This window comes from Nelumbo nucifera, chromosome 3, assembly GCF_055504915.1.
Source record: "Nelumbo nucifera cultivar China Antique chromosome 3, China Antique-T2T, whole genome shotgun sequence".
NCBI classification, from domain to species: Eukaryota; Viridiplantae; Streptophyta; class Magnoliopsida; order Proteales; family Nelumbonaceae; genus Nelumbo; species Nelumbo nucifera.
In genome coordinates this window covers 88,522,513-88,538,827 of record NC_142651.1, presented here as the reverse complement: position 1 = coordinate 88,538,827, position 16,315 = coordinate 88,522,513, and the positions used below count along the sequence as shown (strand labels likewise).

Here is a 16,315-nt window from a genome sequence, read left to right as displayed (position 1 = left end):
TGGATCAGTCCAAACTTAATGGTCTAAAGTATTTATTGGATTGGATTGGACCTGGTCCATCCGTACTGAATTTATATTAGATTGGGTTAGATTGAGCCAATATCTGGTCCATTGATGGAAGATAAGAATACAGTTGTCAATGGACCAGGTTTGAGTTAGAAACAATCTACAATTAAAACAAATTTGAACAGATTGAATGATCCAGACATTGAATTAGACCAGTCCAAAATGATCCAAAATATTCATTGGACTGGATTGGACGAGGTCTATTTGTAATGGACTCGCATTGGACTGGATTGGATTGGACCAAATCCAGTCCAATTGACACCCCTAGACTTTATTGATGGCACCTTAATGGAACTGACTTGGGCTTGTAAGAAATTAAATGCCTTAAATTCTATCCAAACAAAGGGTTTCAAAAGCACTTTTGGTGAAACATCATACTGCATTGAAGGAGGTATTGATGCCAACAGAGACCAGCATAGGAATGGGGAGTGAATCCCAAAGCTTTAGGTTTTGATTAGGATAGACACATCTGTGTGTTGTGTTGCAAATGATATATGGTCCACATCCCAAACCACATGTATTGTCATCTGTGGTTCTTTTTGGACTGCTCATTTGATGGAAACCCCTCAAATGGAGAATAACTCACAAAACAATGGACTTAGAAGAATAAAACACTAAGGACATGGGAGCCAGGGTGTAACTTGGACTTAAGCATGGAAGTGGCTACATTGTAAGCATGGTTGTGTACCAAAGGAAAGCATGTGCTCTTCCTCTGGGCAATAAAGCCTGCCATTCATACCTGAGTTTTAAATGCAAAATCACATTCAAACACAAAATGCTAATGGGCTGATGGAAAAAAAAAAATCTTTTGGGTTCTGGTATTTTGATTTCAATATAATTTTTTTCTAAGTTTTCTACTGTTGACACTGAATCATCCATCGATAGATAAGCTCATAATACTATCAAATTGCTGGCAATACTAAGGACTTAAAAGGCTGAAAACATTGATCATTTTCTCTCTCAAAGGTAAAATACTAATTATATAACAACCTAATGCATCAAAGTCATCACTTCATTTTTGAACCTAATCACTCTTCCAGAAGGAAAATTAATTAAATTAAGTACATTATTGCCTGACTGTTAGATGATTAACCAATCCCCATTAGCCAAGTTTCTTTGTGGAAAATGGGATCAATGAATGCTAAATGAGCCAAAATAGTCAGACCCACTTGCCCTCTCCTTCGTTTTCAGATTTCCATAAATGTCATTCTCCCTTTCTTAAGTTCCAAGCAAAAGATAATTAATTATATAATCTGGGGTCCCAAGATAATATTAAATTGTTTTCTAAGTTATATTCAATAGCTACTTTAGGTCTTTAGCAATATAAAAATGAATTCCAATGGCGAGTGGGAACTGGTGGGGTTTTTGGGTCTTTTAAATTTCTGTTTTGGTGATGAAACCCCGCCCAATAGAGCCTCTTCATAGCACTTAAAATATACATACTTGCATACTTATTATACTTCTAACACTGGTTTAACAGATGACAGTAGAATGCAAGGCAGCCCATAGGTTTGCAAATTGTCTGAATCCAAAGTTAATTCCAAGGGTGACCAAATTTCATCCATTTATAATTCGATTGAATGTGAATTATTTGCCCTATCCAATTTAATCTACACTTGAAATGTTTATTGTGTATCAGTAAAATTGGGTTGGATGTTGTATTTTTACTAGAATCATAGGTTCAAGTTTCATACGAATTATTTTTAATTCATTTTTTTGTTCATAATATACAATATCAGCATTATTTTTATATTTGCAGCAAATAAACATTATTTTTGCATTGTTTTATTAAAAACATATAATGTTTTCATCATTTTTAGATTAATTTATTAATGCCATTCAATATCCAATTCCAATTTGAACCCAATAAAAATCCAGTATATAGGACTTGAATCCAAATATCAACCAATCAAATTTGGATATAGGTATGTCTAACTCCTCTCTTCCGGTGGAAGTTTGGATTGCCTCTGCACTCCCTACAGTATATTGCAGCTGTAATACTTTTCTTCTTTTAGTTGAAAACTTGAGAAATTCAAAATGGAAATAAAGCAAGAAGCAGACACATGTGGTGGCTTGAGACATGGAGCTGGATAAACAATAAACTGTTAATCAAGCTGGTCAACTATCTAATGGGTTTGTTTGACCTTGTCATCATTCCATGTGTGGAGCCAAGGGAACAAGAATCCAGGCCTAATACCTCTTAAAAATTGTACTATGAATATGATTGATGGTCCATAACAAGGGTTGAGCTGCTTGATAACGTTCACAGTTCACACATTTACATGGGAGACAGCCCCAGAATCTATCCCAACCGGGACCAGAGGTGGTGGTCCAAAATTACTATGCATATTCATCACATCACCCTCAATTCAGCCCCACAGTTCAGTTTTGACAATGAAAACTATGATGAAGCATTTCATCAAACACTAAGAATACAAAAAAAAAAAAAGAATGAAGATCAGTTTAAATGTGTTTTTGTTTAAAATACAGTTGTAATTTTAGATTACTATAGTGTATTAAAATTTAATATTCCTGTATTTTTTGAAAAAAAAACTGCATTAGTAAGAAAAAAATCCCATATTTTCAGTATTTTTTAAAAATGCAGTTCAATTCAATTTTGTTCAAATTACTAACTAGGTTAGCCCTCCCAGGCCCCAGAAGCCCCTATCATGTAGTGTTTTCAACCTATTATTGACCCATCTGGTCTGATTGGTCGATCTGTCACCCAGTCACGATTTCTAATTCACAAAAAGACTATAGATAAGGTCAATGGCCTGTGGATCCAACTGGTTTATTTGGCCTGTTTAGATAGTGATTGGTTTCTTGAATATTTTATCATTATTAATTTTTATATATAGGAAAAATCTATGATGCTAAAGTCTTTGACCAATCAAAATCCCCTCTGATAAAAACCCACTTCATTGATTACCACTACGGTGATGTTGGTTGATTGGTTATAAGTTTTTCCAGTATCATGTCTTTCTGTCTTCGTAGTCGAACCCTAGTATACCACTTTCATAATTTTGAATAGAAAATAATTCAATCTCTGGGTTGGATTTATAAAAAAAAAATGCTTCCATTACCATGTGGTAAGAAAATTCCTTTTTGGCATTCTTGAGTTGAGATTGAACATCTGAAACTTCTAAAACCAGTAGTATTTATTACCTAGAAGGGGAATTTCTTAGATTAAAGGATTGGACAGGTCTAGGGCCCCAAGAATTTCACTCAATTCAAGGGTGGAAGCCCACCATAGGAAGATTCATAGCCCATCACTAAAATAGTGGGTAGCCCAAAAATCTGCACAACCAGTGAATCACTGAGGGCCTCAAACCCTCAGTGAATCTTAGCTATTTGATTTGGACAACATATGCAATCTCAAGTGGTCTACTGGATAGGACCCATCTGGTGGTGGGTCCCAATGTGCATGAAACAATTAGGACAGTCGGAAAAGTCATGAGGGCCTCAAACCCTCCTTTTGGCTTTCTGTCTCCAGATTTCAGCAAAGGCTGACATAGGCTGAGACAAAGGAAGCAATTGCAAGTTGCAACCTTTATTCACAAAAAGGAGAGAAACATGGAAAATTAATACATGCTAACCAAAAGGCTGAAAATAGGAGAGGTCATCTACCTAATAGAAGTACAGAACTAGGTAGGCCCTTTGACAGAACCCATTTCTCTACTTCTATTGCTAGAAGCCCTGGGAATTGATCTATGCTTGGTTAAAATCCTGCTCCAATGAATCATTATCTGAAGGAATGATTTCTGAGCCAAAAATGATTCTTTGTATGAATTTTTTTTTTCTTTTTTTCCTTCAAAGAATCCATTCTTAAAATGGGTTTTGAGCAAAAAATAGGATAATTCCAAAAAAAATTAAAAATTCAAACTTAAAATAATTCTTAGAATAACAAAGTTCATCAGAATTAATCCTCTGAAAGCATGAATGCAGCCTAATTTTAAAAATAACCCAAATGGTGATGATACAGAAAGTTGAGGGAAAGTTTTTAGTTTGCATTTGATTGCAGTGCAATTTTATTTGCATTAATACAAATGTACCAGAGCACAAATGAAAAGAATGCAAATTTCTAGTTTAATTTTGTTTTGGTTTCTAACTTTATTCTAGCTTCAGGTCTTATTTGGCATCATTTATACTGCAATCAAACAAAATAAGATAAAAAAACCAAAATAAATCAGAATTTACACCCAAATCATTTGTACTACCATAATTTTATATAATTAACCATAGTTTCAGTGTACAAATAAAATGTCTTGGTTGTAGAGTTGTCAACTAATTGAATCTGATCTTAATATCTAAAATTTTAGTTTCACATAAATGAAGCTTTTATTTTAGAATGTTTTCCCCATGGGATTTATATAATGGGCTTTCTGGGCCTAACAAGATCTAGAGCTTTAAGCATAATTTATTCTGTAAGTGGCCCATGGTCCCACTTTGGTAGCTAAGTTCCACCAGTTATCTCATGTACTACTGAATCTCAGTGAAGTTCAACTCCCATTTCCTTAATCCATTGCTTACAATTACTCCAAAGAAACTCAAAGCCAAGTATCTCTACGCTTACTTTCTTCAATTCCATCATAAATAATTGCTTTTGTATTGTATTGCTCTTTTTCACCTCATACAAGAGGATTTTTTCTCCTTAAATGGGGGCCAATCTATTTTTTTACTTTGGCTCAGTTTGGAAGGAGTACAAATAGAAATATGTAGAGTGCAAAGCCTTGTATTTTCTACGTATTTGTACTATACATATTTGTATTTATATTCTTTCTGAATTGGAAGGAGTACAAATACAAATATGTAGAGTACAAAACTTTGTATTTTGTATGTATTCACTCTGTACATATTTGTATTTGTACTTTTTACAAACTGAGCCCTAAAAAAGGGATTAAATAAATTTCAATCCCAAAATAAAAATATAAGCAATGCAATTTAGATTATAACGCCCCATTTGAATTAGATTCATATTCTTGAGTCATGAGTCAAATCACTGATGATCCAATTGTCAAGATGGTCACTTAGCAACCCTCTAAATATAACGCCCCATTTGGTTCACAGGAATAGGGGTTTGGAATTGGAATCTGAATGGACTATTTCAATTCCAATTGTTTGGTTGGGCGAAATCGGAATCCCATTTCCATTCTTGTTGGAATAACATTCCCTCATTTGTGGGAATGACCATTCCCTGTCCCTCCCTTAGGAATGAAATCTCACTCCTACTGATTTCAATTCCCATTCCCATTTATGTCTGAACCAAACAGACTATGGGATTGCGATTCAGACTGCATGAGAAACAAATGGACCCTAAATTAAGTTAATTAAATATGATGACTGTTTAGCAGGCTGGCTGTCGAACCAATGATAAGGCCCATGCGAGTCATAAAATAGGGTTATATGTATTTTATGACTGATATGGGAGGCATGGGATCAAATCCCTAAATGTATAGGCTATGCTTGGTATGGCTAGTGGGCCACATATGCGCCCTACTATGCACCTCCCCACCCCAAATCATGAATCAAATCCAATTGTTTCTTAGAACTTGTTTGGAACCATTGCTTTTCATAAGTGATTTGTTTCACCTTATGCATCATCTATAAATGAATTGATGCCAAACAGAATCTTGATTTAAATAAAAAGGGGAAAATTTCCGATTAATACCCTGTACATTGAGCCTAGTGCCACTTTGGTCTCCAAACTTTAAAATGTTGCAGTTCAATACCTGGACTTTTAAAATATGTCAATCCAGTACCTGCCGTTAACTAGCCCATTAACTAGTAGTTAAGTGGAATTTGAAAAGACAAATGCCCCTTCCAGTGTCATCTAATTTTCTTTATCAACCATCCTAACTGTGCTAAAAAATGAACAGTCCCAAATCCTTGTCTCTTTTATTCAAGAAAGTTGGGGTCACTAAAATGACCACTAGGATGTGACCCCAACTTTCTTAAATAGAAGAGGTAAGGATTTGGGATTGGTCAGTTCTTGCCAACATTTGGATGGTTGATAAAGAGAATTAGATGACACTTAAAGGGCATTTGTGTCTTTTCAAATACCACTTAACGATTGATTAATGGAATAGTTAACGGCATGTACTAAATTGACACACTTTAAAAGTTTAGATACTGAATTATCATGTTTTAAAGTTCGGGGACCAAAATGACACTATGCCCAAACTCTTAGGACATTACATGTGGGTGTTATTTTTCTGAATAAATATCATTGGTCTAAGACAGTGTGTGTGGGCAAATGGGTTTACGGCTTGTCAGAACTTGGGCCAACAATGGCCCAGTTAGCAAGTCATCACTACAAGAAAACTGACCTATAGCATCGGATAGATTCGTCGCTACAGCATTTGATATACGCCGCTATAGGAGTGTAGCTACGTATTAGTGGTAGTTACACTTCCGCTGCTACACGTCGCGTTGGTAAAGCAATTTGCAGCAAATAAAACATCCACCGCTACATCACTATAATTTAGTGGCGCAAAGGCAACAATTAATGGCAAAAATATGTCACTAAAAACATGGCATTCATTGTTGGATTAAACGACAGCGGCAGATAATCCACCACTATGGCTCCATTTGGTTGGAATACGAATGCAAATTTGTAGAGTGCAAAACAAAAATGTTTGGTACATGTGAGTGCAAAGTGGTTCAAGATTTACACACCCACTTTGCACTCAACTCATTTGTTTAGAAAAACGCAAATAAAAATACAATTTTTGTGGATGTTTAGCATTTCCATCAATGCAAATACAACTGTTTCTTGCTACCAAATAGTGTTTCAGCTACTCCTACCATTAAACAAATATAAAAAATAACAAGCTGCTCGGACATACAACAGGCATCTTAGTAAAAAATAACAACATAAAAACAACCAGCTACTCCCACCGTCAATGCAAATACAATGGTCTTTTCTACCAAGTAAACCAGTTTCTCTCTCCTCTTCACGCCAATGACGACTATTCTTTTTGAATAGGAACTATGGAGCTTCCAAATGGCATAGAATTAGCAACCCGGGCATCCTGTCACAAATGTATCCACTCTGATCTTTATCAAAATGCTAGAAGGCTTTATATAGATGTTCGTCTCTTTCTAGCTTGTGCCTATGCATGGTTGCAGTAGTAAATTCGATATAATCGATTGTTCCATTTCCGTCCACATCAGCCTGAAAAAGAAAGAATTGATCAACCCAAGAATCTCAAACATGTAAAATAAAAGATCAAGAAAACTAGCTTCATTTTTTCAATGCACTTATATCTTACACCTTCCATGACTTCAGCCTCTGATAGCTTTGATCCAAGTCAAGCCAACCCTGTATTCAATTCTTCATAGGTGATTGTAAAGGAAAACAGTCTTGCTCCAAGCAGCTCTTAAGCAAACATTGCTTCTAAACCTGGATTCAAAACAACCAGCTCACACCACTCACAGTAGGAAGCAAACGTTGGAACAGAGAAGTGTGTTTGCACTATTCAAAACAACCAGCTCACACCACTCACAACAGGGAGCAAACGTTGAAAATGGTGCTTGTTGGGTGTTCTAATTTTTTATTCTAATTTATGTTGGACAAGCGTGACAACACTACATTTGCATTTTACTCTAATTTAACAATCCTGGAAATACAATTGCATTTTATTCTTCTATTGTATTTGTTAAAATGTAGCATAATTATGTAAAAACTAATAATCCAAGTGAAAGTGACAATATTCTTATTTTGGTCCAAATAAATATTCAGCGATATGAAACTCAATTTTATAATCACATCCCAAACCAAAGCATCAAAATAAAAAAAAAATAATAATAATAATCGTAATCACATAGGCAATCAAATCTCCAATACCCTAGTTCACTTAGCATATCAAACCCTAAATAAACCAAAGAGACAATAAACCCTAACCCTATTGAGTGAAAACTTAAATCTATAATTAAACCCAATAAACATGAGCCTTGGAATGTAGATTGTACCTAAGAAACTGAAGAACGACAAGGATTTTAGATCCCTACAAAAAAAGGACTGACTATTAATCTACAAAAAAAAGAACTGTACATTTAAGACATTTAATTAAATTGGCAAGAAATAAACATCTTGATTGTGTGGCTGAGATGAAGAAGAAAGAATCTAAAATTATCTCTGATAAGTTGAACCAAAAAATAAAGATAGAATCTACGGTCTAAAGAGATTTTGCAAAAATAGAAAAAAGTGGAGGTAGAGAGTATGCTCACTTGAAATCAGTTGTTCTGGTGATAGCTACGTTGGAGCGAAAGTAAGGTTGAGTGGTTTTGCTATTCACAAATCGAAAGCAGGGTCAGATCTTTATTTCGATGAGGAAAACGAACTCGAAATGAAAAAAAATTCTCTCTCATTTTGGATGCAAACTCGGGTGTATATATAATTTTGCATCGAAAATCGATGCATTTTTTAATGCTTACCAAACGGATGCAAATCTGAACCGGAGTGCAAATTTGCACTCCAACCAAACGCAGCCTATAGATCAGAATCACGACGTATGTATATGATATAATGGTGTTTTTGTAACCGGCATTAAAAGTGATATTCTGTCAGTATAAATCATATACGGGTGGATATAACCGCCGCTATAACCAATTTTGAGGCATATATATTTCATATAACAGCAATTATATTCGCCACTATAAATTAATTTATGGCATATCTATGGTGGTTATATCTGCCGCTATAAATTAATTTGTGGCATATATTGTATATATAACTGATGAAGGGAAATTTGGCCCGACCTCGCGATCGCCCGACGCGTGGCAAAGGCAAGCAGCCCGGGACAGTAGAGCACCCAAAGCGAACATCGGAAGCAAGTCCAAACTCGCTACCGAGCCCCAACTCCAGATCGTTGTATTTAGTCCGAGCTCCTTGTTAAGAGCGAACTCCCCGTTAAAGGTCCAAGCTCCCTAAAACCCGAGCTCCCTAAGTCCTAGCTCGGTACTAGGAGCCCGAGCTCCCTAAAGAACCCGATCTCCCTAAAGAACCTGAGCTTCCTAAGTCCGAGCTCCCTACTAGGAGCCCGAGCTCCCTGATAAGAGCGAGCTCCCTCCTGAGAACCCGAGCTCCCTGAGAGGAGCACGAACTATACTGGGCCCAAGCCTCACAGCGCTGACCCGAGCTGACCCGTGGCAGCTCGGAACACTCCAAACCGAGCTCAAGGCACCTCGCTCGCCACTCCAAAACACCAGGCCCGCCAGACGTACCCGATGCCAAGGACGTCCTTATCCAAGGGCGGCGTACCTGACTAATTTGGAATCTGACGCCTGACAGCCGCATTTCAAACGGCTTCCTACCACCGCCACCTGCAACCATCGTCACTAGCCGCAGAGACGGCTCCGACAGGAGGAACAGTGGCGGTTCTGTCCGACCAGAGGAAGTGACACCCGAACTGGCAGGAGTTCAGAAGTAATCATGTCCGACCTGACGGAGGCCTGGAAGTGAGTGCGCGAAGTGGTTATAAAAGGCTTCTACCCCTCCAGGGAAGAGGTATGCTAACTTCCGCGCTATCTGGTTATTCTTGCCTTTGAAAGACTCTAACTTGAGCTTCGGAGCCCTTACGCCGGGTTCTCCCCGGAGCCTCTCTTCTCCTCCCGTTTCAGGTCCCTGTTACTCATTTCGGAGGCAAGATCATCAACAGCTAAGACCGGCCAGATCGTGCATCATCAATTGGCACCGTCTGTGGGAACACGCTTCAAAAAGCCTCCCTCCAAAATTTTCATACCCTTTCCTTCTTCTCTAAAGAACTCATTACTTATGGCCTCATCCAGCAACGCCGGACGCGGCACAGAGACGAACACCACCGGGGAACAGCCCCAAGTCCCCGTAGTGTGTGTGGGGCAGTTCACCATCCCCCTCACGGTGGATGGAATCCCCAACCTGACTACGCCACAAACAGTGGCCCCTATAAGCCTGCCCTCCGCAAACATCTCCTTCCCTCTTCCCATCGAGACTACCTTCTCCGAACCGACCGCCGTCCCCCTGGTAGCTAGCCAGAATCGGTTGGACGACTTAATGCAATGCATGCGGGCAATGCAAGCCCAGATGCAGCAGTTCCAGCAACACCAGCTTCACCAACACCAAGTGTTGCACAACCTCTCCCAATACCACTATCAGCAGCAGTTTCCCCAACTGACATCGAACCAACCACCGCTTCCACCTCGCCACCCCGCCCCGAAGCCAGTAAAGGCCTCTCCGCAGGACGGGCGCCTTCACCAAGGAAAGGCCTCCAGGCCCCAGAATCCCCCAAACAGCCAGGCCTCGTCCCCAGGCCGGAGAGAAAGAAAAGTCATCCCCGCCTCGCGGCTCGCAGGCGGATCAGGAACCTCGCCCGCGAGGTCAGCACCTCGGGTCTCAAAACCGGAGTCCCCACTGGTGGGAAACCGATTCGGCGCACTGACGGCAGCGGACTACCAGAACTCCGAGCCCATCGAGCTCGGCAACACGGAGGCCAGCAGCGCCAGCACGAGGCCCACTCAGCAGCAGCGGAGACGCCGTCGAAGTCGATGAACCGCCACCCGCGTCTTATCCGAGCTTAGAGGCAAAGGCGAGGCGAGCTCGGACGAGGTAGGAATCGCCCCAATTCTCTCAGTTCCTTCCCCCCTCGCCTCAGAACTCCTGGCAGTCCCCTTGCCTAAAGATTTCAAGCTCCCGTCCCTAGACAAGTACGACGGATCCTTCGACCCCAACGACCACGTGGACGCTTTCCAGTCCCAAATGCACCTCGCCAGGGCCAACGAATCATGCATGTGTGTGGCCTTCACCACCACCCTTAAGGGGGTAGCCCGCACTTGGTACAGGAACCTAGCCCCCGGATCGATAAAGTGTTGGGCTCAGTTCGTGGAGGTCTTCACTGCACACTTTGTTACCAGTAAACGGTGCCCCAGAGCAGAGGAGAGCATCTTCGGAGTAGTCCAAAGGGAAGGAGAACCCATACGGGGCTACATCAAACGATTCAACGAGGCATGCTTACAGATACCTCGGTTAGACCCCGCGGTACAGCTTGCCGCAGCAAAAAGAGGGGTGACGCACAAGGAATTCAAGTGGCACATGGTAGCTAACCAGCCTGCAACCGTGGCCGAGTTCCTCAAGCTCGCGGACAAGTTCATGAGGACGGAGGAAGAAATCAACCAAAGAACCGAGGGCGGAAACGAGAAAAGAAAGAGGGACGGCGAGCCCTCTAGCTCGGCCGATCGGAAAAACCCGGCCCGGGACCCGAAACCGAACCAGTCATTCCGAGCTCCCCTCCCAGCTCGGACGGATTACACGCCACTGAACACAAGGCGGACCGAGATCCTAATGACGATCAAGGACGCCCCCTTCGTGAAGTGGCCACCTCGCCTAAAGGGAAATCCGAACGAAAGAAACAAGAATTTTGTATTGTAGTTTCCATAGGGACCACGGTCACAGTACCGAGCTATGTAATAACCTTCGAGACGAGATAGAGGGGCTCATCCGTCGCGGATACTTAAGAAACTTTGTACAGCACAACAATAATAGCAATAAAGTGGACCAGCCGGGCGAACACTTAAAAGACGCCCCGGAGACTAGCAGCAGGCCTGCCGAACCAATGCAGCGACAGCCTCCGGCAGAAAGGCCAGTTCGGGGAACCATCCATGTAATTGTGGGAGGTTCAGTGGTGGCGGGGTGCACATCAGCGGCAGCTCGAACCTCAGTTCACGAAGCGGTCCTCGAGGAGCGGAACCCCCCGAAGAGGCCGAAGACCGAGGAGCCGATCCTCTTCACAGAAGACGACGCGCGGGGAGTTCGCTACCCTCACGACGACGCACTCGTCATTAAACTCAGGATCAGCGACTTCGAAGTTAGGCGCGTGCTCGTAGATTCAGGCAGCTCGGCGGACATCCTATTCAAGTCGGCATTTGATCGGCTGCAGCTGCCAAGGAGCGACCTAAAACCTGCAAGCACTCCCCTGGTGGGCTTCAGCGGGGAGGAAGTCAGGCCCCTTGGAAAAATAACGGTGCCCGTGGAAGTCGGCACGTGGCCTTGTGTGGTCAGACTCAACCACGATTTTCTGGTAGTCGCGACCCCCTCCCCATACAACACCATAATAGGACGGCCAATCACGCATATCCTGCGGGCGGTGGTCTCTACCTATTATTTGGCGATGAAGTTCCCTACGGACTTCGGTGTGGGGGTAGTGCGGGGCGACCAGCTCGAATCCCGCAAGTGCTACGTCGCCGCCCTAAAGGGCAAGTCCAAGCCAACCGGCGACCTCGACCTGGAGCGGCCTATGGAGCAAGGCGAAGAACGAGCCTCGCCGACAGAAGAGACAGTCGCGATCCCGACCTCACCTACGAACCCATCTCGTGCACTCCAGATTGGTGCTTCTGTCAAGGAACCCCAACGGACCGAACTGTCAGACCCGTTAGACAGAAGAAACGGAACTTAGCCCCGGAGCGCTGGAAAGCAGTCGACGAGGAAGTCGAAAAGCTCCTCGCGGCAGACTTCATAAGGGAAGTCTATTACCCGAGCTGGGTGGCCAACCCTGTGCTGGTGAAAAAGGCGAACGGCAAGTGGCGCATGTGCATCGACTACACCGACCTGAACCGAGCTTGCCCGAAAGACTGCTTCCCCCTTCCTAGGATCGACCGTCTAGTGGACGCGACCTCAGGACACGAATTGCTAAGTTTCCTGGATGCCTACTCAGGCTACAACCAAATCCGGATGGACCAGTCCGACGAGGAAAAAACCAGCTTCATAACCGAATTCAGTATATACTGTTACAAGGTCATGCCCTTCGGGTTAAAAAACGCCGGGGCGACCTTCCAAAGACTTGTAAATAAGCTGTTCCGGCCCCTGATCGGCACAAAGATAGAGTGCTATGTAGACGACATGGTCGTCAAAACACAGTTTTCGCAAAAATTAATACAAGACTTAGATTCTGTCTTCCAAATCCTGCGTCAGTATAACATGAAATTAAACCCCAACAAATGTGTCTTTGGCGTCACCTCGGGCAAGTTCCTGGGCTACGTTGTCAATCGACGTGGCATCGAGGCCAACCCAGACAAAATACAAGCCATCCTAGATATGAGACCACCTCGGAAAATAAAAGAAGTCCAAAGGCTAAACGGCCGCATAGCCGCCCTAAGCCGCTTCATGTCCAAATCGGCAGACCGCTGCCTACCCTTCTTCAAAGCGATCAAAGGCAAAGGGTTCAAATGGACCCAAGACTGTCAGCTCGCGTTTGATGAGCTAAAAGGCTACCTCGCCAAAGTACCAACCTTAGCTCGGCCCGAGGAAGGCGAAGTCTTAGAGCTATACCTCTCAGCCAGCGACGAGGTAGTCAGTTCAATACTAGTAAAGGAGGCAGACCGGGTCCAGCGACCCGTATATTATGTTAGTAAAATCTTGCAGGGAGCAGAAATAAGGTACCTGCAGATAGAAAAGCTAGCGTATGCCCTGGTGATAGCAGCACGGAAACTTCGCCCGTACTTCCAGGCCCACACCATCATCGTCCTGACCGACAAACCTCTGAGGCAAGTCTTACTCAAACCCGAGGTTTCCGGCCGGCTGACGAAGTGGTCCATCGAGCTCAGCGAGTACGATCTCCAGTACAAGCCAAGAACTGCCATCAAGGCCCAAGCCTTGGCAAATTTTATCGTGGAGTGCACATTCAACCCCGGAGCCCCTGAACTGGTCGAGCCCGAGGTCCCCAGTTCGGGCGAACTCGGAGCTCTCAAGCCAAACGAGTCCGAGCCCCGTGAAGTAGCAGCCAGCGTGGCTTCCCTCCTGGTTAGACCAAGCACGAACTGGGATGAGGAGCCCTGGATCCTTCACGTGGATAGCTCCTCGAACCAACAAGGCAGTGGGGCTGGAATAGTGCTACGCGGCCCGGGCGGAACAAAACTGGAATACGCACTACGCTTTGAGTTCGCGGCATCCAACAACGAGGCAGAGTACGAGGCACTGATAGCCGGGCTAAACCTAGTGCGCAAGGTCGGGGCAAAGCACGTAGTTATCTGTAGTGATTCCCAGCTCGTGGTCAACCAAATTACAGGCGAGTACGAAGCACGCGAACTCACTATGATTGCGTACTTGGCAAAAGTAAAGGAAGCTCTGCTTAACTTCCAATCACACTTCATCAAGCAAATCCCGAGGTCAGAGAACGCTGAGGCCGACGCCCTGTCCCGACTGGCTAGCACGAGCCACAACGCCAGGAGAACCGTGTACGTAGAGGACTTGCCTCGGCCCAGCATTCTCGGTGGGGCAGAAGAGGTCGCTCCCGTCACCGAAGCAGAGCCGAGCTGGATCGACCCACTCGCAAGATTCTTGTTAGACGGAACCCTCCCCGCGAACTGCAACACAGCCAAGAGGGTGCAGCGCCAGGCAGCCAAATACGTCATGATAGACGAACGGTTGTACCGACAATCCTACACGCTCCCCTATCTGCGATGCTTGCGCCCAGCCGAAGCCGAGCTGGTACTCCGCGACATCCATGAAGGCTTGTGCGGCGGACACCTGGGGGGCAGAGCCCTCGCCCAAAAGGCACTTCGACAAGGATACTACTGGCCAACGATGAAGACAGAGGCAATCGAGCTCGTCAGAAAATGCGGCAAGTGTCAGAAGCACGCCAGCATCCACCATCAGCCTGCGGCCGACCTCAAGTACCTCACCAATCCATGGCCCTTCGCCCAATGGGGCATCGACCTCCTGGGGCCATTCCCACCAGCGACAGGCGGGAGAAAATTCTTAGTGGTGGCAGTAGATTATTTCACAAAGTGGATAGAAGCCGAACCCCTGGCAATAGTTACGGCCCGAAACATACAAAACTTCTTTTGGAAGAACATCGTATGTCGCTTCGGGCTACCTCGGGTACTGATCTCCGACAATGGCAAACAGTTCGAAGACATCAAGTTCCAAGAATGGTGCCAAAGTATGGGAATTAGTCAGAACTTCACATCGGTCGCACACCCACAGGCAAATGGCCAAACAGAAGTAATGAACAGAGCCATCATCCGCGGACTAAAAGCACGATTGGACCGAGCCAAAGGTTTGTGGGCAGACGAACTACCAAGTGTTTTATGGGCACACCGAACCACGGAAAAAACCGCCACGGGTGAGACCCCCTTTAACCTCACCTATGGCACCGAAGCAGTGATCCCGGCGGAAATCAAAGTGCCTACGTTACGACTAGAAGCGTACGACGAACGGACAAACGAGGGCGAGTTGCGCACCAACCTCGACCTACTGGACGAAGTGAGAGACCTCACGCACATCCGAACTGCGGCTTACCAACAAAAGGTAGCTCGGTACTACAACGCGCGAGTAAAAAAGAGGGACTTCCGCGTCGGCGACCTGGTTCTCCGTAAGGTCATGGTGCCCGAACCCGGCGTAGGGAAACTTGGGCCGAACTGGGAAGGACCCTACAGAGTAATGAAAACACTCGGGGGGGGGAGCGTACGAGCTCGGAACCCTAGAGGGTAAACAAGTACCCCGAGCATGGAACGTTGTCAACCTGAGAAGGTACTATATGTAGGCCACTAAAGCAAGTACGCCGAAGTCATTTCATAAAACGAACTGAGGGACCGAAACGGTCAGTTCGGCAAAAAACATAGCTCGAAGACACCAATACATGAACAAAAAGACTTTTCATTTCAAAACAGATGTGTACATTTCATTTCATTTCATTTCACAAGCCCGGGGCTACTTCATCGTTATCAGAAGCCTCTCCAACAACGCCCGAAGGACCTGCCTCCCCCTCGGAGTCTGGTTCGGCATCCGCAGCATTTGCCATCTCCGGAGTGATGCGTGAAGTGGATATGGCGCTGGTGTCGAGGTCGGGGTACGTATTCCGGATCATCCACCAACTTAGCTTGAAACCCCTCGTGTAGGAGTCTACCATCAGGTCATCGAAATCCGGCGAAGCAATGTAATCGCTGACAGCCTTCTTCTTCGCGTCTTCGATCCCTTGAGAAAAGATCTGAGTCCTCTCCCTGATCTCCTCCTGAAGATACTCGACCCGGTGCTCCAGGTCCAGCTTCATTTCCGCCATGCGCTGCACTACCACTCCCATGGCCTCGGCATCCCTCTGAGACCTCGCCTGCCTAGACCGCACACGGCGAGCAGCAGCACGAGCATTCTCCTCGGCAGTCCGAGCAGCCTCCTCGGCAGCTCGCGCCTGCCGCGAGCATTTCTCCACCTGGTTCGCCAAGGCGTGAATGGAGGAGTTCACCTATCAAAAGAAAACGAGATCAGAAAAAAAAAAAAAAA

General features: G+C 44.4%; 1 protein-coding gene across 10 annotated transcripts in view; it reads right to left on the bottom strand.

The window, feature by feature from the left end:
• Positions 1–6,698: 6,698 nt before the first annotated feature.
• Positions 6,699–16,315, bottom strand: part of LOC148801701 (uncharacterized) — a 28,144-nt gene continuing 18,527 nt past the window's right edge. For 2 of the 10 annotated variants that reach the window (XR_016084129.1, XR_016084130.1), the window contains exons 5-8: positions 8,296–8,355; positions 8,038–8,072; positions 7,338–7,468; positions 6,761–7,240 (exon numbers count right to left, since the gene is read on the bottom strand). Coding sequence is in view for 2 of the 10 variants with exons in the window: in XM_088901367.1 (XP_088757493.1) it covers positions 15,735–16,277 (543 nt within the window). In the remaining 8 variants the exon portion in view is untranslated. Of the gene's footprint in view, positions 7,241–7,337; positions 7,469–8,037; positions 8,073–8,295; positions 8,356–8,502; positions 16,278–16,315 lie in introns of all 10 variants that reach the window. The other 8 variants (XM_088901369.1, XM_088901372.1, XM_088901370.1 and 5 more) reach the window with 6 other exon arrangements.